This window comes from Dromiciops gliroides, chromosome 4 (genome assembly GCF_019393635.1).
Source record: "Dromiciops gliroides isolate mDroGli1 chromosome 4, mDroGli1.pri, whole genome shotgun sequence".
NCBI classification, from domain to species: Eukaryota; Metazoa; Chordata; class Mammalia; order Microbiotheria; family Microbiotheriidae; genus Dromiciops; species Dromiciops gliroides.
Window position 1 is genome coordinate 153438361 of NC_057864.1, and position 23816 is coordinate 153462176.

The window sequence follows — 23816 nt, forward strand, 5'->3', positions numbered from 1 at the left end:
CTGATCAGGAGAAGCTGAGTTCAAATCCAGCCTCAGACATTTGACACTTACTAGCTGTGTGACCCTAGGCAAGTCACATAACCCTCATTGCCCAGCAAAAATAATAATAATAATAAATAAAATTCTTAATCCATTCTTGAAAATTGTATTACATTTCTTACTAAATGACATCTCCCACTAATCATATTATCTTAATGAAAGAATGTTATAGGGTAGTCTCATAAACGAAATGACTCATGAACCCCCATGAACCCAAGACTTCATGGTCTTTATTATTTGTGATTTAAATGATATCTCATAATACTAGCATGTATAGGGACAGCTAGGTGGCACAGTGGATAGAGCACCGGCCCTGGATTCAGGAAGACCTGAGTTCAAAATCCAGCCTCGGACCCATGACACTTACCAGCTGTGTGACCCTGGGCAAGTCACTTAATCCCAATTGCCTCACCAAAAAAAAAAAAAAGAAAAAGAAAAAAAATACTAGCATGTGTAACTTAATCAAAAATCAACAATAGGATTCATCTTCTTTTACATTTGCCCTTATTCATAGAATTTGCCATGTGAGGAGAAAGGCAGGAACATAGTAACATTAATTCTGTTTGATTTCAGGTCGGGGTCATAAGCAGCCATTTGTATGATAGGATGCTATAGCTAGCGTCAGAATTAACCAGGTAATGAAATGTCTTATTTACCAAGATGGGAATGGGTCAAGAGAATCTTACCTTCACTAAGTCATTCTCTAGACTTTCCCAGGGACAGATATCTCTACCTGTGGCAGACCTCAAACTGCAGGCAGCCTTATGTGGGGTCAGACACTTGTACCTGGATTCAAGACTTAGAATAGCAACAAATTGAAGACCAAGAGACTCTTCTTCAAATGGCAAAATTTTTTCTAATTAAGTTTAAAGCTAGGTAATTGTTACTTTTTTTCCATGTATTAGCCTGAAAATTTCATTTAGAATCTTTATAACTATTCACAAATTTCATATATTCACAACCATCATCCCTCCACCTTAGTCTACAGATAGAGCTAAAGGGAGAAGATCAGAAAAGTTCTAGAATACAATGAGATGAGACCCCCATCAAAATGCATGTAGACAAATGGGACATACCCAGGCACAACTTCCTTGGTGAAAGCTATGGTATCAGAGGGAGCTGTGGCTTTAGAACTAGGAAATAATTCAACCTTGCTCTGACTTAGGCATAATAATCTTTTTCTGTAAGTGCTCAAGTAGGGGTGGAAGCTAGCTGACGGCCACCAGTGGATTTGACTTGAAAGGCAAACTGATTAACAGCTTTATGGGGGGCAGCTAGGTGGTGCAGTAGATAAAGCACTGGCCCTGGATTCAGGAGGACCTGAGTTCAAATCCAACCTCAGACACTTGACCCTTACTAGCTGTGTGACCCTGGGCAAATCACTTAACCCTCACTGCCTCACAAAAAAAACAACAACAACAACAACAAAAAGCTGCATGAGTTGGACAAGTGGCTGTCATATAAGTTGCCACTGGGGTGGTATCTGGAGTAACCCACTCTTCCTTAATTGAATCTATTATCCCTTGTGTGCCACAATGACACACACACACACACACACACACACATACACACACACACCTTATGAACTAAACAAGTATACCTGGTGATAGAAGTTCTGGGGAGGAGTAGCTTACCTTCCTTGGTCACCCAGACCCAAGAGACCTGTTTAGCATTGTACTGCTGTTTCTACTTCTTCACCACAAGTTCATATGCAGTGAGTAGTTGGTTCAAAATAATAGCATTAAAAGATACAAATAAGTGAATTTCCAAATGATCCCAAATGACACCCACTTATTATTCAAAAGTTTAATTTTTCTACTTTGGGTGGGAAAGGCCCTAGTTCCCCAAACTGCAGTGCTGCAGAGTTTCACAATACTCTGCCAGCAGGGCTCATCCCAAGGAACCTCATAGACAAAGATCTAAGAGAATTTTACCATGTTTTTCTCCCAAAGTAAGTCATTTACTATTATTGTTGTTCTTTTCTAGTTTAAAAAATACTCTAATACTCATATAACAGATAGATTTATAATGTAACAATATACAGATTGAAAAGAGGAAGAAATTTGCTTTAACAGCTTCCCTTCCTATACTTAAAACATCACCAATCAGATGATAATAATTTAAATACCTTTAAAACTTATCAATTCATAAAAAGTCATTTATCTTATTACCCCTAGCGTTGTCATGCTAATCATAGTAGTTTATGTACTGCTGACCATATGCAAGGCTTTGTCTATGTCTTGAAAGTTGTTTAAGCCTATTTTTAGTAGTACTTTAGTGTATAATTTCTCAATTTGTTAACATTCCATGCCAATTAGAAAAAGTAGCTATAAATGGGATAGCATTTTGTTCAACTGTATTCCTACAGGGTCTCAACACTATGGTGCTCATCCTTTACACAAGCCAGATACTGTGGTAAGCACTTCACAATTCTGTGTTTCTCCCAACAACCCTGGGAGATAGGTGTAAATAGTTATTATCCCCTTTGTACATACAAAAACTGATTAGATTCTCTAATTTACTACCATTACAATATTTTCAAACCAATCAATTTTGATGTATAATGACTAGTGGCAATAACTAAATTTCATTTTGCACAAAGTTCCATTATTTTTAGTTGGCTAAAAAAAATAATTTCAAGGTGATACTCCTATCTTCCCATTTCTGCTTCTTTGTTTCTTTGAGTTACCCAAAGAACCTGACCAATTCCTTTAAATTTTCTAAATTACTAATCCTTTAGCATCATTATTTAAACCAGAGCAAAGAGATAATCCTTTCTCTAGCAATCAACTAATAAATCAACTAAAACATGCATTTTATGAAACTTATTTTGTAGTCTTATATTAATTAGGGAAGGAAGACAAGTAGCAATTGTCAAAGGAGCATTGATTTTAAAAATACCTAAATCTTTTCTATTTCAGTGAGATTAAGACCCTCTCTAAAATCTCCTTTTCTTTTTTTTTTTCTTTTTTTGGTGAGGCAATTGGGGTTAAGTGACTTGCCCAGGGTCACACAGCTAGCAAGTGTTAAGTGTCTGAGGCTGGATTTGAACCCAGGTACTCCTGACTCCAGGGCTGGTGCTCTATCCACTGCACCACCTAGCTGCCCCTGAAATCTCCTTCTCAAAACTACAAAACCCTTTACTTTCAAACCCTCAATTTATACTGTGTCAGTGCAGACTCCGACTTTCTTTATCCTTTGACTCATTATTAACTTTTCTAATTTCCCTATGCAATACTACTCTTTCTTTCCTCTACTTGCTTAATTCCTCTAGTAAACCTCCTTTGGATTCTTTATTGGTTATAAATGCATAGTTCATACCAATTTATTTAAGGGCTTTTGGGCAGTAAGAAGCACATAGTTTTATAATCTTAGCTATGGGTTAGCACAGAGCACAAATAGCATAGCAGACAAAACACACACTTACTTCTCAGGTTCTTAATGATTTTCCTAATTGCATAAAGTCCCTTTCTATCTGAAGTAAGGAAACCACTATTCTTAAACTTTGCTTCATCATTTACAAAACGAACACAGAGAAAACATATAACAAGACACAACACTAAACCAAGCCTGAACTTCTCCTAAGTTTTTCTCTAGGAGATTTTGAAGTTGAGATCTTACCTGTCTCCTCTATTTATTGAGTATAGAACTTATGACCATCTTGTGTCTGGGGTCCTATTGTCAGCCTAGAATGATTCTTCTATTTGCTAATTGTGTTAATTCTATTGTAATCTCATAAAAATGTAATTTAGTAACAAAATTGCTTTAGTATAATTTGCCAGGAGGGTTCACCCATTTAAAGTATTCTTCGTATTTAGAACAACACCTAAGAAATAGAAGAGCTAGTTAAAGTTCCATTCCTCTAGACTTTTTGCCAAAGTATGACAAGAAGAAAAGCTGAAACTGATAAAGAATTTAGCAATGTCAATAGTTCATTTGTCCTAAACTAATTTATAAAATTCCATAACTTTCTAAGTAATCAAAAGTTCCATGCTTTGGCCAAAACAATCCCCTAATCTTATTTTCTCAAACCAAACTTTCCCCTTAAAAGCTCTTTCTTTAGTCATCCCCAGACAAGAAGTCCGCTCTTGTCCCAATGGAAATCCTGTAGGATCCATTTATCCTCTTATGCCTGACCCCCTTCTCTCCTGGGAGCAGTCCCAATGTGGAGTGGAACTTCCAGGAGGAACTTCTGAGAGAATTGGACTAGATTCCCAAGGTACCCGCCTCTTAGCTTATTCCATCTGAGAAGTTCTCCACTGAAGATGTTTGTGCTCTCCCCCACCCCCACCCCCAACCATTCCCTGACTGTCTGAGTTCCACCCTTATGACAGTTTTTCCAACAGCTAACACTGTAATATTCAGGGTTTCATTTTGGCAAATTCTCCAATACTTTCAACTCTTTTTTTTTTTTTTTGCGGGGCAATGGGGGTTAAGTGACTTGCCCAGGGTCACACAGCTAGTAAGTGTCAAGTGTCTGAGGCCAGATTTGAACTCAGGTACTCCTGAATCCAGGACTGGTGCTTTATCCACTGCGCCACCTAGCCGCCCCCCAATACTTTCAACTCTTAATTGCCATTGGCAAAAATTCAAACTGGTGTGCACTTCCTTTTTGGGTCCCTTGTGAGGGCCAGCCTAAAGACATAGAGGTCCATGAATCAAACTCCCATCTTGGGTTGTCATTAATATGGCAATAATACAAAAAATAAAAGAGACTGAGGCAAAACTCTGGGCCAGTGGTACTTTATTAAAGGGTTCATCATCCCCTCTAATGAGACGGACCTCAGATCTTCCTCATGATCTGAGATGCTCCCTTCTTCCAGGACCTTATCTTTATAAGGTTTGATACTACATTTGGTACCTAAACATTCTAAAGAGGCTATACAAAGCACAGAATCCCATTGGTTGACAGAGATATTGCTTTGAGGGCCAAAAATGACATATCAGCAGGTGGGTCACAACTTGAGCAAAGCATGGGGCATCTTCACTAAGTGGTCATGAGACTAAGATGGTCACTTGCTCATGCTGGACAAGATACAGTGGTCCAGAGTTATAAAAATAAGTTGGAGGACTTTCCACATAATTAAGCCACCTCTGCCACACTGGGGTTGGTCACCTTGCCACCATGACAAGGAAAAGAAGAGTGGAAGATCTCTAGTTAGCTTCCTATGATTAAGCAAGTGAATTTAACCACCTGAAGCTCACAGCTCTGGGGCCTAATATACAGAACTTATAATCACTACCCCTGTGGAATCATATCAAATTAGTTAATACTAACTGGAATAGAGCAGGGGGCCAAATGAAATATTTCTCACAGGCATAACTAATTATAGTGTCCAGGGCAGGATTTGAAAAAGCACAGCGGGGGCAGCTAGGTGACGCAGTGGATAGAGCGCCAGCCTTGGATTCAGGAGGACCTGAGTTCAAATCTGGCCTCAGACACTTGACACTTACTAGCTGTGTGACCCTGAGCAAGTCACTTAACCCTCATTGCCCCGTGAAAGAAAGAAAGAAAGAAAGAAAGAAAGAAAGAAAGAAAGAAAGAAAGAAAGAAAGAAAGAAAGAAAGAAAGAAAGAAAGAAAGAAAGAAAGAAAGAAAGAAAGCATGGAAGTAGGAATCAGGAAACTAAGGTTCTTGTACAATCAGGAGTGTGTTGGTAAATGTTTAATCAGTCCTTCAATTTTAAAAAAGTGTACCCATGATACAAATTTCAATTCAATCTGAATTATTAACATTTTTCATCACTTTCTTAGTTATAGATCAACAATAAAACAATAAATCAAGCTCTGAATTGTAGCTTTCCCAGGAATAAATTATCACACTAAAAATATAACAATCAGTCCTCATGAGTCAGCTGGAGCTGGCTCCAACACACTCCTAGACTGTACAACTCCATGACCTTGAATAAGTTGCTTCACTACTCTGTGCTTCTAGTTCCTCATCCGTCAGGTGGGAATAATAATACTTGTCCTGTCTAACCTTATAGGGTGTCAAGTAGATCAAACAAGAAAACAAGCATGAAAGCATTTTTTAATAAATAACAAAATGCCATACAAATATAAGATATTATTATTATTATTAATATCCACTCAAAGCTATCAACTAAGACCCTAGCTCAAAAAAGAAATCTTATACCACTATGACATTATATATAGTTCCAAGATAGAGTCCAGGTATGACTGAAGCACTTTGTCCTGATGAGGTTCACAAAGGAATTTGGTGTCAAACTCTTCTTCACTCTCTTCTCCCAGTGTAGAACTGAGATTCTAGGACTTCAGAGTATAAGAGAGACAAGAAAATATCAGGAAAACATACAGCCCATTCTCACTGAAAAAGAACTGGTCTGGGAGCCATTAGACCTGGCATCTAGATTTAGCTTGGCTACTATTTAATTTAATTTAATTCATCTAGTATTTCTTGATCCTATCTAATATGTACAGAACTCTGTGCTAGATGCTAGAGACGCAAGTACAAAAAAAGAAACAATAATTGTTCAGAGCTTACATTCCATTAGAGAAGAAAGGAAATATGCATTTATTAAGCACCTACTATATGCTTGATGCTTTACAAATATTTTCCCATTTCCATCCTCACAACAACCATGCAAGGTAGGTGTTATTATTATCCTCATGTTACAGTTGAAGAAAATGAGACAAACAGCTTAAGTGACTTACCTGGGGTCACACAGCTAGGAAGTATCTGAGGTTGGATTTGAACTCAGGTCTTTTTGACTCAAGGTCCAACATTCTATGCACTTTGCCATCTAGCAATATGTACAGAGACAAATAAATACAAAATAAATGGGGCGGGGAGGGAAAGACCTCATAGAGGAGTTGGAGCCCACACTAAACCTGGAAGAAAGAAGGATTCTGGGAGGTAGGGATATGGAAGCTGTGCATACAAAGCCTGTGCTGTGTAGTTTTGGGATTTGCATTTTCTAGATCTTACTTTCCTTACCTGAAAAACAAAAATGTTGAATTAAATAACCTCCAAGGGCCCCCATCTGGCTCTAATATTCTACAAGTCTAGAACAGTTCAATATGGACCAGGCTTGTGATAGTGAAGAATGATCTTCAGAGATGGAAGGGGGGGCGGGGAAGGAGGACAGCTAGGTGGCGCAGTGGATAGAGCACGGGCCCTGGAGTCAGGAGGACCTGAGTTCAAATCCGACCTCAGACACTTAACACTTACTAGCTGTGTGACCCTGGGCAAGTCACTTAACCCCAATTGCCTCACCAAAGGGAAAAGAGAGAGAGAGAAAGAGAGAGAGACAGAGACAGAGACAGAGAGAGAGAGAGAGAGAGAGAGAGAGAGAGAGAGAGAGAGAGAGAGAGAGAGAGAGAGATGGACAGAGATCCTGGAAGCAGTTCTCACTAAGTGGAAGGACCAGAGCTTGAATATATCCCTCCCTTCCTCAGTCTGCTCAGAAAGGGTAGGCAGGCAAGGCCAGAATTGCAGAATTACAGCCTCTCAGATTTGGAAGGGAAGTGCACAGCCATCTAGATCAACCCCTTTTCCAAAAATAAATCCCCAATATGGTCATACAGCTTCGGCTTGAAGACCCACAGTGGTCTCCAGAAATAGCCCATTCTTGGCCAGGAAGCTTTTTTCTAATCAAGCCTAAATCTGTCTCTTTTCAGCTTCTAGTTCTGCCTAGATGACTTTGAAGTGTAAGCACATTTTTTTTTCCTGTTTGAGGTTAACTCATTTTAAAATATATAAACCCAATAAACTGAACAGGAAGTAGGAGGGGTCAGATAGGGAAACAGGATGGACTGTGGGCAGAAAACTGCAGCAATTTGTGAGAGGCGGGGTGGAGAGCATCAGGGACACCCATGCATGCACCAGATGTTTATTTTAAGGCTGATGCTGCAGTGCCAGAGCAGAGACTGCAGATCAAGGGCTGGACTCCACACTGGACTCCACCCAGTCCAAGCTTCATCAGTAGTGGCTTATGCTGTGTCAAAACAGCTCCACCCTTCTATCCACTAGCCCATTCTCCCACTGGTAAGAGACTCAGAAAGTGGATGGTTCTTGTGAGTTCAGAGAAGGCAGTAGGTGCTCCTTTCACTATACCATAAGTGTTTGAGCTTATACAAAAGATGTCTTTTCCTTAATAAATGATCTATTCAATGACCCACCACAATTCCAAAGGACTCACGATAAAACATATCATGGGATAGAGAACTCATGAATTCAGAGTGGAGAGTAAAGCATTTTTTTTCTTTTTCTTATTTTTTGGGGAGGAAGAACATGGTTGATGAGGATTTTTGCATAACAATACATATTTGTTATAGATTTTGTTTTTTCTGCCTTCTCATTGGGTGGGAGAGGGAGAGAATTTGGAACTGGGAAAAAGGGAAGAAAAAAGTCTCTATTTAAAATATATATTAGAATTTTAAGCACAAATTTATTTTTGCAAAGCCAAAAAAAATGTCTTTTCCAGTGTGATTCATTCACCATAGTAACAATACTACGTTCTTCATATTCCTTTGGAACCCCATTCTCTAGACCAAGGTTTCTTAGTCTATGGTCTGTGAAAAAAAAAAATATATATATATATATATGACTACATTTAAATATAATTGGTTTCCCTTGTATTTATGCATTTAATGTCATTATTATGAGAAAGACTACACAGGTTACACCAGACTGTCAGAAGGGTCCATGACAGAAAAAAGGTTAAGAACTCCATGCCTAGATCTGAGTTTCAGAAATGGACAGCTCCCTGCCCTGACACCACTTCCTATGTAAGAAACAGCTGAGTTTTGGCAACAGTAGGCATCAGTTTTCTCATCTGTGATATGGTTCTGCAATCACTAAGGCCATTTCCTATGCATAACTCCTTTTATTCCAAATGGCATGAACAGACCCCAAATCCTTTGTCTTCCTGGCTGATAAACACATTTTCAGTAGCATATCTTCCCAAACCCTTGGTTTGGGGGTGTCCCTGCAGTTTAAATTCTGCTTCTACAAAAAGTTCATATAAAGCAATAAAAATATCACATGCGTGGGGGCAGCTAGGTGGCGCAGTAGATAAAGAACCAGCCCTGGATTCAGCCTCAGACACTTGAAACTTACGAGCTATGTGACTCTGGGCAAGTCACTTAACCCTCATTGACCCGCAAAAACAAAGACAAAAGAAAATATCACATGCTTGCAAGAAGAAGCTGGTATCACAGGATCAATGTGACAAATGGGTAAATGGTCAGATGCTTGGTATTGCAGAATTTAAACAGAAAGGCAGACATTGGCATTGCTCCTTCCATGGGAAGAAATCCTTTGCATCTCCTTCTGTTTTGGGAGCACCTACAAAGGAATGATTGCTTGTAACTCTCTACTGTATATTTAAGGGAATCAAGAAGCAATAAGAATTCTGGTGTATATAATTTTAAGGGGCTAAAAATCACCCTGGCCACTGTGGAAAGGGATTGCATAAATCTGTGGCACATAATGAGGCATGAGTAGGGTAGAGAAGGAGAGCTATGGAAAATTAGTGATTGCAGGAAGTGAAAGTGCCAGTGACCCCCCAGTGTCATAGGGTGTGCTGTGGACCTCCTCTACCAACACAGACATCCTAGTATGTGTAATGAGGGATAGGACCTGTGGCCTGGTTGCTATCAAAGAAACTTCATACAGTGTATTACAATGGTAAGCAATAATGAAAACTAGAAGACAGTATCTTTGCCACATGCAATGTTATCAAAATTGTGGAATATAAGGCCAACCTCTCATTTCTGTTTTTTTGTTTTTTTTGTTTGTTTGTTTTTGTTGTTTGGGGTTTTTTTTAATTTTTTAAAAATTTTTTTTTGCAGGGCAATGGGGGTTAAGTGACTTGCCCAGGGTCACACAGCTAGTAAGTGTCAAGTGTCTGAGGCTGGATTTGAACTCAGGTACTCCTGAATCCAGGGCCAGCACTTTAACCTGTTTTGTTTTGTTTTGTTTTTAATGTTTTCTGCCCCTTCTCTAGTTTTTTGGGTTTTTTTTTTCCAGGGCAATGAGGGTTAAGTGACTTGCCCAGGGTCACACAGCTAGTGTCAAGTGTCTGAGGCCGGATTTGAACTCAGGTCCTCCTGAATGCAGGGCTGGTGCTTTATCTACTGCGCCACCTATCTGCCCCCTCTCATTTCTGTTTTGAAAGGAGAGTAAGTCTTCAAGGATAAGTTGGAACAGAGTCATAATCGCCTTAAGACCAAAAAAACAAATAAAACTCTAGGCAGCTAGGTGGTGCAATGGGTAAGAGTGCTAGACTTGGAGTCTAGTAGAAGTGGGTTCAAATTCCAGCTCAGATACTAATAGCTGTGTGACACTGGAAGAGTCATTTAATTTATCTGCCTCAGCTTCCTTATTTTTAAAATTGGGGACAATAATAGCACTTACCTCCAAGGGTTGTTGAAGGCATCAAATGAGATAGCATGCATAGCATTTTGCAAACTTGAAAGCACTATAAATGCTATTATCATAGCAGGATCTCTCAATATGACAGTAACATGATTCAGGGCTTGGCTGTATTATTTGGAAATGGTTCAACAAGATCAAAGTGAGTTTTGACGGCCAGTAATTGCTTATTTCTCGCCAACCCTCCTTGTCCTTTGTGTGTCTAATCTTGTTTCCTCCTCCTTTTTCTTCCTATTATCTCCCCCTATAAACCATTTTTAATTCACACACCCACAAAAAAACTTTTTCTGAAGCTCTCAAAGAATTTTTCTCTTCATTATTTTCTTTTTTCTTTATCAAAATTCTAGAACTATAGTTGCTGTTTTCTCCCTTTGCAGAAGAAATTAAGGCTCAAAAAGAAGATGAGTTTTAGGTCAGCCTAGCATAGAGTAACACATTTGTTTCAGGTGCATCAGCCAAATCGGTCTTCTCAATAACCACTCCTGTAAACTCTCTCCAACACACACACACACACACACACACACACACCCATGATTATTCTCAGTTCTGTTCCTTTGTTTATCGGCTTCATTCCTTCTCCCCTTTCTTCCTCTATTTATCCAAATACAATTTTTTCATGGCCTAGCTCAAGTCCCATCTTTTCCATGAGGCAGTCTCCAAATGCTTTAGGTCACATGGATCTCCCTTCTCTACACTTTCAGCATGTAGTAACCCGTAATTCAGTATTTAATTTTTCTTGAATTGTTTCTGTGTCTGTTAACTTTTCTCCCTCAAAGTCCTCCTCATACCTCACTGTGGCATGGAGATTCCCCATAGGATATAAATTCATAGTTAAGAGAAACCTTAGACTCCAATTTAGTCCAACCTCCTTATTTTACAGATGAAGAAACTAAGGCTCAAAAAGACTACATGACTTGGCTAAGGTCACACAGCCAATAAGTGGCAGAGCTGGGATTAGAGATCAGGAAAAATTAATATAAATATATATAACTATATACATATATATGTAGGTAGGTAGGTAGGTATGCTTGTATACATGTATGTATATGTGTATGTGTACTGTATGTGTATATAACTACAATGCTTTTTATATATAACTATAACTGCAATGCTACAGTTATATATATATATAACTATAAGGCTCCATGCTATCTTTCAGTCTTCTTTTCTCCACAACAATTTTAAATTTAAATTTACCAAGGTCGTAATGGCATATTACTTTGTTGTAATAAATGATAACTATAGAGAAGCACTGATGCAGAGTGAAGTAAAAACAGAGATGAGAAAACAATGACTATAATAATGTAAATAGAAAGAATCGGCACACACTCACACACACACATCAATCAAAAGTAAATGTTGCCAAATCATAAATAAGAATGGCTCAAAAAAAGAGATATATGGGGCAGATAGGTGGCACAGTGGATAAAGTACTGACCCTGGATTCAGGAAGACCTGAGTTCAAATCCAGCCTCAGACACTTGACACTTACTAGCTGTGTGACCCTGGGCAAGTCACTTAACCCTCATTGCTCCACCAAAAAAAAAAAGTAAATGTAACAAAAAAAAGAGATATTAGGAGACACCTCCAACCCACCCCTTCATGGAGGCATTAGATCCAAAAGTGTTGCACAGTGCATCTATTCTGGGCCTTTTCCAATGTATTGATTGTGGTGATTTTTTTCCTCTTTTTCTTTGTCTTTAAAAAAATATTGTTATATGGGATGCTTCTCTGTAAAAAGGATGGAAGAGATACTGAAGAAAACTGTGGTGATAAAAAAAGCATAAGTCATATTAATAACGGATTTTAAAAATAAATTTACTGAGGGATAAATGTTAAGTGACTTATCCAAGGTCACATAAATAGGATCAAAAGAGATGTGAACCCAAATCTTCCAACTTCAAATATATTGCTCCTTCCACTGTATCACATCACTACACCAATAGACCACCTGCTTAGGTAGCTCCTATCAAGCTGAAAAGGCTTCATGGAGAACACTGTTCAGCATTTTTCATGATCTCAACATGGTCTCTGATATGAAAACCTGTCAGAAGGTGGTTCAGTGGATAGAGTACTGGGCCTGGAGTCAGGAAGACCTGAGTTCATATCTGGCCTCAGACACTAGATGTGTGACCCTGGGCAAGTCACTTAACCCTGTTTGCCTCAGTTTCCTCATCTATAAAATGAGCTGAAGAAGGAAATGGCAAAACCACTCCAGCATCTTTGCCAAGAAAATCCCAAAAGGGGTCACAAAGAGTGAGACTTAACTGAAATGACTGAACAACCACCACCAGTGGTTTGTATGTCTGGGAATCATGGAACACCACAATATCCAAAAACTCAAAGTGGTAAGTGGCCCAAAGGGCAATAAAGAAATGTATGGTAAATAATAAGTAATCTATAACATGTTGCTAATGTCATACCTTGTAAGCAAGAAGTGGTATGGAAGATTATCACCCAGAATATTGAAGGCCTTCCAGTACAGTGAATTGCTGCTCAGCAGAGGATTTATCAAAGGGCATAGCAAAAATTGCACAGAATGACGTGTGGATGGATAGGTTTCAACCTATCTGCACCGCTGTTTGCATGCTGTATCCTCCCCAGAATAATACAAGCTCCTTCAGGGCAGAGATTTTTTTTTCATTTTGTCTTTTTATTTCCAGCTGCCAGATGGCAGCAAGACATTGAATATAATAGTCTCTCGAGAATTAAAAATGAGTTGTTATATGGTGTTTGTGAGTAGGCTACAATATATAACCAATGAGGAACTTGGACAAAGAATAGGAATAAAAGATGTCACCAAGGGGCAGCTAGGTGGTGCAGTGGATAGAGCACCAGCCCTGGAGTCAGGAGGACCTGAGTTCAAACCCGGCCTCAGACACTTAACACTTACTAGCTGTGTGACCCTGGGCAAGTCACTTAACCCCAATTGCCTCACAAAAAAAAAAAAAAAAAAAAAAAAGATTTCACCAAGAAATTGTATGATCAGAAAAGATGGGTTATTCTCATAGCAAGGATGACAGGTGGATGGATAAAGTACTCTTGATCCATCAGGACAAATTTCCAAGGGAGAAATTATAGGAAAACATGTATAAGGCACACAGGATGGGTAAACAATCTACATCACTGGAAGAAACTGGTAAGATCACTGTTTCATTAGACCAAGGGTTAACCTTTTTTAAAAATAGATAGCCAAAGGGGCAGCTAGGTGGCGCAGTGGGTAAAGCACCGGCCCTGGATTCAGGAGTACCTGAGTTCAAATCTGGCCTCAGACACTTGACACTTACTAGCTGTGTGACCCTGGGCAAGTCACTTAACCCCCACTGCCCCGCAAAAAAAAAAAAAAAAAAAAAAAAAAAAAAGATAGCCAGGTGGTGCAGATGATAGTGTTGAGCCTTAAGTCAAGAATACTTGAGTTCAAATCTTGTCTCAGACTCTTCCTAGCTGTGTTAAGGGAGGGAAAAGGAATAAACTTAGCTCTTGCTAAGTACTTTACAAATTTTATTTCCAATCCTCACAATAACCCTGTGATGGGTGTTGTTAATATCCCCATTTTACTATTGAGGAGAGTCAAACAGAAATTAAGTGATTCACCCAAGATCATACAGCTAGTGTCTGATGCTGCATTTGAACTTGGGTCTTTCTGACTCAAGACCCAGAGTTCTATTCTACCTGTCTCGAGTCATTTAACTGCTATCTGCCTCAGTTTCCTCATCTATAAAATGGAAATAATAATAGCATCTACCTCTCAGGGTTGTTGTGATGATCAAATGAGATAAGACTTGTAATGCCCTTTGCAAACCTAAAAGCACTTACATAAATGCTAGCTGTTTGTGTCAACAATCCCTTCAGCAGTCTGGCAGAGGCTGTAGACACCTACTCAAAATAATGTCTGTTACTTACATTCATAACTGAAGGACGTGCTAAATTTCAGTGAGAAGTTAGAGGAAATAAAGATGTAATTTTTTTCCCATCCAAGTTCATGGATGCTTAAAATGTATCCACAAGTACTGAACAGGGGTCCATGGATTAAGAACCCCAGCACTGAAGTATTTGAATATCCCCAATATCCAGCAGAGTACCTTGCATACATTAGACATTTAATAAATGCTTCCTGGATTGGATTTCTGATTGCTGTGCCACACTGGTACAAGTTGAGGATAGCTATGGCTGCTCCAACAATGGAGCTAGAAATGGCCTTTGACATGTAGTTAAATCCCCTCATTTTTTCAGATGAGAAAAATGAGGTATGAGAAAGTTAAATGATTTACCCAAAGTCCCACAGCAAGTTAGTTGCAGAGCTGGGGCTCAAATCCAAGTCTTCTAATTCCCAGGTGCTCTTATATGATAAACAGTTTTCCCACAACACCACCAGCTACCTCTATAAAGTGTACCTACTAAATAAAATAGAAAGTAAAATAAAGTCAACTAATTTGGACCATATTAATTTAAGGGATAAGAGGTGGGTCCCCGGCTCCCAGCCTCCTTCCCTCATGACAGAGGTGGGAAGCCACTAGGACAGAATATTGTATACACTGTTAGTCTTGGTACCAGATGTTTTTGCTTAACCATTTTTCTCGGACACAAAAAAAGGATTCAATCTGAAGGAAGGTGGGAAATTACTACTATAAAGACAAGAGGCATCAATAAAACTTTTCATAAGTACAGTTATCCCTTCCACATCATGAGGGTTATGGGTGCAGTGTCCCCTTGATCTGGAAAACTGGCATAAAAATTTTTGGCCCTCCCTCCATACCAGAGAAGTCTGAATTTTTTTTTCTTTTATGGGGTGTTCACAGTACCTTATTGAGAAATTTGGGTTAAGTATTTAGTCATAGGCTATGTGTCGTCTGCTGATCTTAATGTGACATGTGTCTTCCACAGAACTCCCAAAAACTTAAAATTTAATTTCTTAGGCCAACCCATGATATATCAAAACCATGATTAGGAAAGTCACGATGTGGAAGGAATAACTGTAGTGGGTTGGGGAATGGACTGTTCAAGCTCTGAATCTTCCTTGTTGGGCATCATTCTTGCTCCGGATCCTTCCCTAAGGTCAAGAAGGCCCTATTCTGTTTGCAAAGCCAGGATTGCTACCTAGGAGGGGATCTAGAGCTGAATGGAACCTTAGGATTATCTAGTGCAACCCCATCATTTAAAAAAATGAGGAAACAGACCCAGGGTGGTAGTAGTGACTTGTCTATCACACAAGCAGTAAATGGAAGATCTAGGATTTAAACCAAATCTTCTGACTCCAAATGCAGTAACAGCTATAACAAGGGATCATTGCACCTGAAGCAAACACTGTAAGCCATGCCCTGGGCAAGTTGTATGAAGCAAATAAATGAGGAACAAAAAACAGAGAATGAGACCATTGACAGAGGCTGCTACAAAGGGTGAAAGAAAGATGGTTAGGGATTGGATAGAACCCACCATCTGTAGGTTCCTATTTTGACTACTTGTCCTTGCCAAATAGTTATTAAATTCCATTGTTTGTTGCTGAAGCATTCCAAGTGCATCATCTAAATTTGGTGACTTAGGACAAAGCCCCAGCCACTCCAGCCTAGTTGTGGTTGTTTCTCCATACTTTCCTAGGCTAGTTGAATTGGGGAAATTCTGTTAAAAGTCAGGAACTTGAAACTCATGTGCTTCAATTGTTCTCAAAAATATAACTTCCCAGCATTCTGCCCAGAATCACTCTAGCATTCTAGAAGGAGAAAGTTCAAGGGACTGTCTCACACAAGAAAGATGGTGATACTGTGGGTATTAAGTGTTTCTATGATTTGGTTTCTGGGTCTACTAGAGAAGCTACTTAGCTGCCTCCTTCCAAATGAGTGTTATAGGCATTTGAGCCAAGGAGCCCACCTCTGTGGTTGTGACTAAACCAGGGCTCTCTGCCAAAAGTACAAGCACAACCCCAATCCTTAGAAGCCAGCATGCTGACCAGCTAGGTCTGGGTCCATATTCTTTCCCCAATTTCCAAACTATTCTCCCCAGAGAAGAAAAGAGACCTTCTAAAGGTCTGAAGGACTTTTAGTGCTTAAGGTAGGTCTCTTGGCTCTGGCACCAATTTATTTAGGACGAAGCTCTCCTGGTCTAGACTTACATTTAAAAGCATGCTCCAAAAGGATAACTAAGGTGGTGAAAGGATTGGAGACTGTGCCATGGGAAGATCGATTGAAAGAACTTGAGGTGTTTGCCTTAAAAAGAGAAGATTTAGGGAAAACTGATTCCATGGGGCAGAACGGAAAAAGTTACAAATACGTAAGTTTTGGTGAGATGTAAAGAAGACATCCTAACAATGAGAGCTATCAAAAAATGAAATGGGCTTCTGGGAGAAGTGGGGAGTTCCCCAGTAGTGGATATCTTAAAGTGGAGAATGAATAGATTCATCTGTCATGCAAAAGATGGTTAGGGATTGGAGAGAGAGGACTCCTGTTGAAGGATAGCATGGATTAAGTAGCCTGTGAAGTCTGAGAGCCTAATATTCTGAAACCATACCCTGAGAAACACCAAGAGCCGAAGAGAAAGTCAGCATAGATGTTGAAAGACAAGCAGGGTCAAAGGGGCGAAAGGAAGAGTCAAAGATGCTGAAGTGAGGTAACCAAGGAAACACCAAGAATCAGAAAAGCAAATAAAGTAAACATGAAACTTGAGCAGCTATAAGCAGGTTTCAGTGTAAGGGTACATATCTCCATGCTGGTTCTTGATTGGTTGGGATTTTCCAGGCATGGCCCCACTTGTCTCTTAAGAGACCTACTTGCTGAGATTCCGTAGCCAAAACATACCAAGTTGAGCAATTACACAGATAAGAACCGGGGGTGTTCTAGATGACCTGTTTTCAGGAAAAGACCCCTTTCTCATTTCCCAAGAGCACTGAATTTGGAGTCAAAGGACCTGGGTTCCAATCCTATGTCGTGTACTCCCTATGTGACACTGGGCAAATTATTTAACCTCTCTGAGCCTCTATTTCCTCATCTGTAAAATGAGGGGTTGGGTCCAGTTGGTCTGTTAGGTTCCTTCCAGCTTTTTACCTACAGTGCTATGACTCTCAAAGCAGTTTAGACCATCACACATTTCCTTAGAAATCCTTCTACCCACCACGGGACTTTCTCTCCATCTCACCCTCAGAAACTTGCAGCTTAAGCCCAGCTTACATTGCCCCCTGCTGATCCCTTTTTATAATCTGATCAACTGGCTGCAGAACCACGAGAAATCCAGACCTTTCAGGGCTGACTTCATGGAAGCTCATTCCCTTACCCCAGTAATAAAGGAATCAAATGCCACCCCAAAAAGTCAAATGTGTTTATTTTATATAAAAACAATTTGTACAGTTTTAGTTCCTATGTTTTAAGAAAAAAAAATCCCTAAATTTGCCATAATGTTTAGATCCACTGCAAACTGTAAAAACAAGCTTTTTATATATTAAAAAAAACAATTTTACATTTTACAATTTTCTACATGCATGCACAAGGTCTCAGCTCTGTAAAAAAAAATTCTAGAATTGAATGGAAAATTCTACATTTACAATCTCACTTGGAAGGGACCTAGTTAGTCCCCCTGCCTCCCCCTTCCTTCTGCGCATAGGAGAATGCAAAATGGGACAGTCCCACACCAGGACTGAATCCATCAGCAGGGGGGGGTGGGGCACAGGAAAGAGAAGGAAGACAAACTGACAGACGAGACACCAAACAGAGACAGGGGAGCCTATGTGGGCCCAACAGAGAGGAAAGCACAAGCCCGCAAAAACAGATGGCCCAGCTGAGAGTCGCTAAGGGTCCATTTGTTTCACCTCATCTCTTCTAACAAAAAAGGGAAAGCCCAGGAGTTCCAAAGGGGATGTCAGCAAAGAATTTAAGGACAGGATGAAGGGTGACAAGGAGGAAGATGACACTGTAAGAAAGAAATAGGGGGAAATGAAGGCAGACACCGTAGAGGGGAGCTTAAGGGAGAGAGGTCAATGAGAACAGAGGCAGAATGGTGAGGTAGGTGAAGGATTGAGGCACAGTGACCCTGGGGGGACGGGGCGGGGCAGGGGAAGGCTGGGTTAGACATGTCAAGAAAATGAAAATGAATACTAGTTATTGGGTAGAGATAAGGTCAGATGGAGATGACAAGACATACCCTGTACCTCCCCAGAAGATTACAGGGCAACCGAAACCCCCATAAGAAGGAAGAGGAAGGCAATTACAGAGGAGACAGACGGACGGACGGACAGACAGACAGACAGACGGGGAGAGAGCACTCCCAGGAAGAGTGTTATTTTCACATCCCACTACTAGTCACAGCCTCAAGACTACTTCCCACAAAGGACACAAAACATACAGACACACACTTCACAAGTCATCCTGATTTTTTGAAAGAAAAAGAAAACAAAGATACCACAGTTGTGACACAGAGGGTCCAAAACATTGCCATTCTCAATCACAGCCCTTAGTGCTTAAGAGACAGAATAAAAAAAATTAGGGTGGCTTTTTTTGTTAGTTTTTTTGTGTGGGGGTTTTTTTTTTAAAGAAAAAGGAATGAAAAAATCACAGTGATTAAAAAATGGCAGGTCCTTTAAAGGAAATATCCACTGCCCCCAATTAAGGAAAGCAATAAGGATCCCAAATAGCTTCCCCCTTACAACCTCAAATTCCCATCCTGCTCCCAATACCCTTTCCACAAAAGGCAGTGAACCCACTATCCATCCAAGACCCCTTTCTAGGAAAGAGTTATTTAGACACACGACCAAGAGAGATCCCTCCCACATTAAATTTTGTAGACAGAAACAGACACAAGCCCAGAAAAGTGCCTGCACCCCAACCCTCTAGCAGTGCCTCAAAATGACCTGGGTTTAACCTGGGGACTTGCAATCCTGGAAAAGTCAGACTTGTAACCACGAGGTCTAACTGGTGCCTAGAGAAAGGGAACCCCCATTGTTCCCTGAGGATTTCCAAAGGAGAAGAGAAGGGTTTGAGGCCTAAGTCCAAGGTTGGCACGAGTCACAAGGACTGTGGGCTAAGTGTAGCAAAGGCTCTGCCCCCTCTCACCAAGTCAGCCACAGGCTTTGGAAGGTGAAGCTTTTCACCTTCAGGGTGTCTATTTTAAAGGTAGAAGGCCTCCTGTGCCCTATCCCTAAGTTCCCCAGGCCGTTGCACACAAAGGGAAAGCAATGAATGATGCAGGGAAGAAGAGGGACGAAAATGAGGAGGGGGGAGACATGGTGGGATCCTTGGCACACCAACCAGGGCATGTACCCCATCCCATCTACTGGAGCTACACTGATAACCATATTGGGTATAAATGGAAGGAAAAGGGTTGGGAGTGGCAGGAGGTGTTAATGCTTCCAATCCCCATTCCCCTTGGCTAAAAGACGGGTATTTGGAAGTACCCAGACTCAAGTTTACATCAAAAATATAGAAAATAGAAGGAAAATTTTGCCCACATCTGCTCTAAGTGATGAGGCCTTCCAGAAACATCTGGAAGCTGAGGTGGGGCAAGGAACTACGTGACCTCAGATAGCAGGGGCTCAGGCTCCTGACCCCAATGCAGAGATCAGAAAGCAAAACGGGGCCCCCAGAGCATCAAAGTGATGAGGTCTCTCAGGCTAAGAGCTTCACTTAAGGGAGGAAAGGAAGGAGCCATGGGGGCCCACCCCCACATAGAGAAGTAGCATTTCTGCCCAGGGAATAAAAGCTTGAGGGGGTTGTCACAGAGGAGAAAGAAGAAGCTCAGCAGCTCACTCCTTTCAATCACATCACCTGTTTGACAATAGAAAGACCTACCCCAGGGTTAAAAAAAAAAAAGAGACTGGGTTCAGTGACCTTCACGGGGGTCTTTTCCAAAACTCCACACAAACAGAATCACAGATATAGTTATAAGACACCTTCTGGTCCAACTCTGTCCTTTTACAGATGAGCAAACAGGCCCCAAGAGGTAAAAGTCACTTCACCAAGGCCACAGAGATAGAAAGTGACAGGGCTAGGATTTAAACCCAGATCCTCTGGCTCCAAATTCACCGCTCCCATGGGCCTTCCTTTCCCCTCCAGGCCTACCAGTAAAGGCGCGTTTGGGAAGAAAATCCATCCCATAGCAAAGAGTTAGGATAGGGAGTTAGGGAAGTAAAGGCAAATGAGAGGGCTAGAGGGGAGAGGAGTGTTTCCCATGCCCCAGGGGAAGCGGCCAGAAGGACCACATTCCCCAGTGTTCTTGCAATCCCATCTGAGTGAAGAGATCAGGAAAGGGGAAAGAAAAAGTAGGATTCTCCCTGACAAGGCTTGAGGGACATGAGATTCCCCTCTGGGAAAGTGTGTGTGTGCATGGGTACATGCTTGCGTGTGTGTGTGTGTGTGTGTGTGTGTGTGTGTGTGTGTGTGTGTGTGTGCAAGCATGCATGTGTTTGTTTAGAACTGGGAGTTCAAGAAGAGAAGAAAGGAATATAAAAGGAAGAGCATAACTAGTAGACAGGAAGGAGGCTCTAGCAGCAGCAAGGGAAAAAAATCTCTGTGGGAGACTCCTGACCCTGGTGACTTGTGCACAGGAGTCCTGTTGCCCCCAAAACTCTGAGTTCCTGAGATAGGCCTAGTGAGATGGACAGGAAGAACAGCCTCAGCTCACGTGGGATGCTAGAGAGGACTAGCCCTGACCTGGGATCATTTGGCCCCATGGTTTACTGTGATCTTGACTTCACCTCTCGGGAGAAGCACTTCCAGGAGGTTGCTGGAGAGAACCGCTACAGTAACCTAGATGGAGAAAGGGGGAGAGGGGTAGAGAAGAAAGAGAAGGGGACAGAAGGACCACATCCCCTTTCAGCAGAGACTGTCACGGAGAAATGGAGAGGAGAGGAGAAGAGGAGCAAAGGAGAGGAGAGGAACCTATTCCCACCGGGCTTGAGGTGGGAAGGAATGGGAAAACGAGGAAAGGCATCTCCCTACCTGCTGCCCTCACCCTCAGGATGGTCCTTCCCCATTCACATGGGGCAGGGAAAGAAAGAGAGGGAGGGGATAGAGTGGGGGTGGAGAGTTAGTTAGTAATTCAAGTAAAAAACAGAGTTGGAGGCAGAAAGGAATGAAGCAGGACTGGCTGAGGCCTGGGCTTCAAGCCCCCTCCCTCTGCCCCCAGGAGCCTCCCATAGCCCCCCATACCCCCACCTTGCCCCATTTTGTGGCACAGTTACACAGAGGTCTCCGACTGCAACCTCATGACAAACTTGTGCGATTTAGGGTCCACAAACTCCTCAGACAGCTTGAAGAAAGGGACTTTCTTGGTGCTGACCACCAGGCTGAAGTCCTGCCGTTTGAGAAGGAAGACGATGCCATCTTTGAGGCCATTGGTCACTGGCTCTTCACTCACCAGTGTCCACTGTTTAGCCAGCCAGCGCTCCTTGTGGTACTGGATGGTGGGGCCAGCTGCCAGGTACCGCTCCAGAAAGGCCTGGGGTAGGGAGAGAAAAGACATGCCAAAACATGACACTGGTTTGCCCCCACCTCCCCACACCCCCTGCAGAAAGGGCTCCCCAAAAGGACCTCCATCCCATAGGGTCCTCTCCTCTTTTCCTCATCCCTCCTTCATTTCTAATTAAAATAGTCAAGACCAGACCCAGGTCTGTGGACAGGCATAGCAATGCAGACAGAAAACTGAACTGGGAATCAAGGGATCTATATTTGAATCTCAGTCCTGACACTTACCAACAAGATATTCCTGGGCAAACCCTCATTGAGGCTCAATTTCTCACAAGGTTGTTGTGAGGAAAGCATTTGGTAAACCTTAAGGCAGATCTAATATGCGTGTATATGTGTGTGTGTATGTAGGGGAAAGAGCAGCTACTATGTGCCAGGCACTCTGGAAAGCCCTTGACAGAGATAATCTCATTTTATCTTCATAATGACGCTGTGGGTGGATACTATTATGAGCCCCAGTTTACAATATGAACGCACACAACATGTATGCTACAGCTCCATAGCAGATTCGCTGCCGTCCCCAAAAGGAGGGTCCTTGTCTGGACCAACCACTTCATCTATCACCCTTTCAGGTTGATTACGACTCCACATTTGCTGCCTGGCCCCCTGGGGACAATGATGATCTGCCTGTGCTTACTCTTTGGTGATCAGTATGTACACCCACCTGATGAGACCATCCCCGTCTCAGTGATTCTGAACCCACCGTGGTCACTATACGACCCCCATTCCCTGCAACCCACTGCCCATTCTCTTCCCATCTCCCTCAACAAACCTATGTCATTCCTTTGACTGTGTTCTATGGAATGCCTCCTCTATATATAATAAATTTACTTCCTTCTTAAAACATTTCCTCTTTCATTCCTTCTCTCTCCTTGTACCCACTGAGCCTTTGCCCTGTTCTGATGACACAACTTCCCCAGACACCCTCTCCAGCACTGCTTGCACTTTCATTCATTCATCCCCAGACACAGCGGGTCCTCATAGGTAAGTCATAATTCTCTTTGATCCCTATTGCCACTTCCACCAGCACCATCATTCAGTAACCTCTCCTCCTCTAAGGTTCACTCAGTCTATAAATAAATTAAGCCCCCTTTCTCTGACACTGCTACCACCCCCCTGCAAGCCTTCATCATAAACCTGGATTAACGCAATAGCCTCCTGACTGATCACCATGGCTCAAAGTTCCCCTCTCTGATTCATCCTCAAAAATCACAGCTATCAAGCCGGTCTTCCAAAAGTACAAATCCAATAGCGTCACACGGTAGGCTGCCTCAAGTGGAGCTAATCTCAAAGGTATGTTTGTGCATAGTTGGTTGCATGTAGTCTCCCCTATTAGAATGTGAGCGTCTTGAGGGAAAGAACTTGTATTTGCCTTCTTTTGCATCTCCAGCACAATACCTGGAATGTAGTAGGTGCTTAACAAATGTTTGTTGATTTGACATATATGTATATGTCATATATGTGCTATAATAGCACATATCAAATATATCACATTATCAAAGTTCAAATAGGTTGGGGCAGCTAGGTAGTGCAGTGGATAAAGCACCGACCCTGGATTCAGGAGGAGCTGAGTTCAAATCTGGCCTCAAACATTCAACACTTACTAGCTGTGTGACCCTGGGCAAGTCACTTAATCCTCACTGCCCCGCCAAAAAAATAAAAAAATAAAATAAGTCCAAATAAGATAGTATGATCATAGATGTGATATAACCTGTGACTCTGGAGAGTTTCCACATATATAAAATAAAGATGTTGGACTAGATGATGTCTAAGGTTCCTTCCAGCTCCATATCAATGATGTAATAATATCAGTCACCCAGGGTAGCTCTACTACTGTCCCAAATGTTTGGTCACCAAGAGTTAGAGTAGAGAGCAATTCCAACAACTAGCAACAGGGGGCAACAGCAGATCATATCTGTGCAAACACTAACAGGTCA

The 23816-nt window shown here is 41.4% G+C and overlaps 1 protein-coding gene across 2 annotated transcripts in view; it reads right to left on the bottom strand.

Moving 5' to 3' along the window:
- Positions 1 to 17730: 17730 nt before the first annotated feature.
- Positions 17731 to 23816, bottom strand: part of VANGL2 (VANGL planar cell polarity protein 2) — an 82166-nt gene continuing 76080 nt past the window's right edge. For both annotated transcript variants that reach the window (XM_043963764.1, XM_043963765.1), the window contains exon 8: positions 17731 to 21853. In XM_043963764.1, coding sequence (XP_043819699.1) covers positions 21593 to 21853 — 261 coding nt within the window. In that variant the 3' untranslated portion in view covers positions 17731 to 21592. The remainder of the gene's footprint in view (positions 21854 to 23816) is intronic.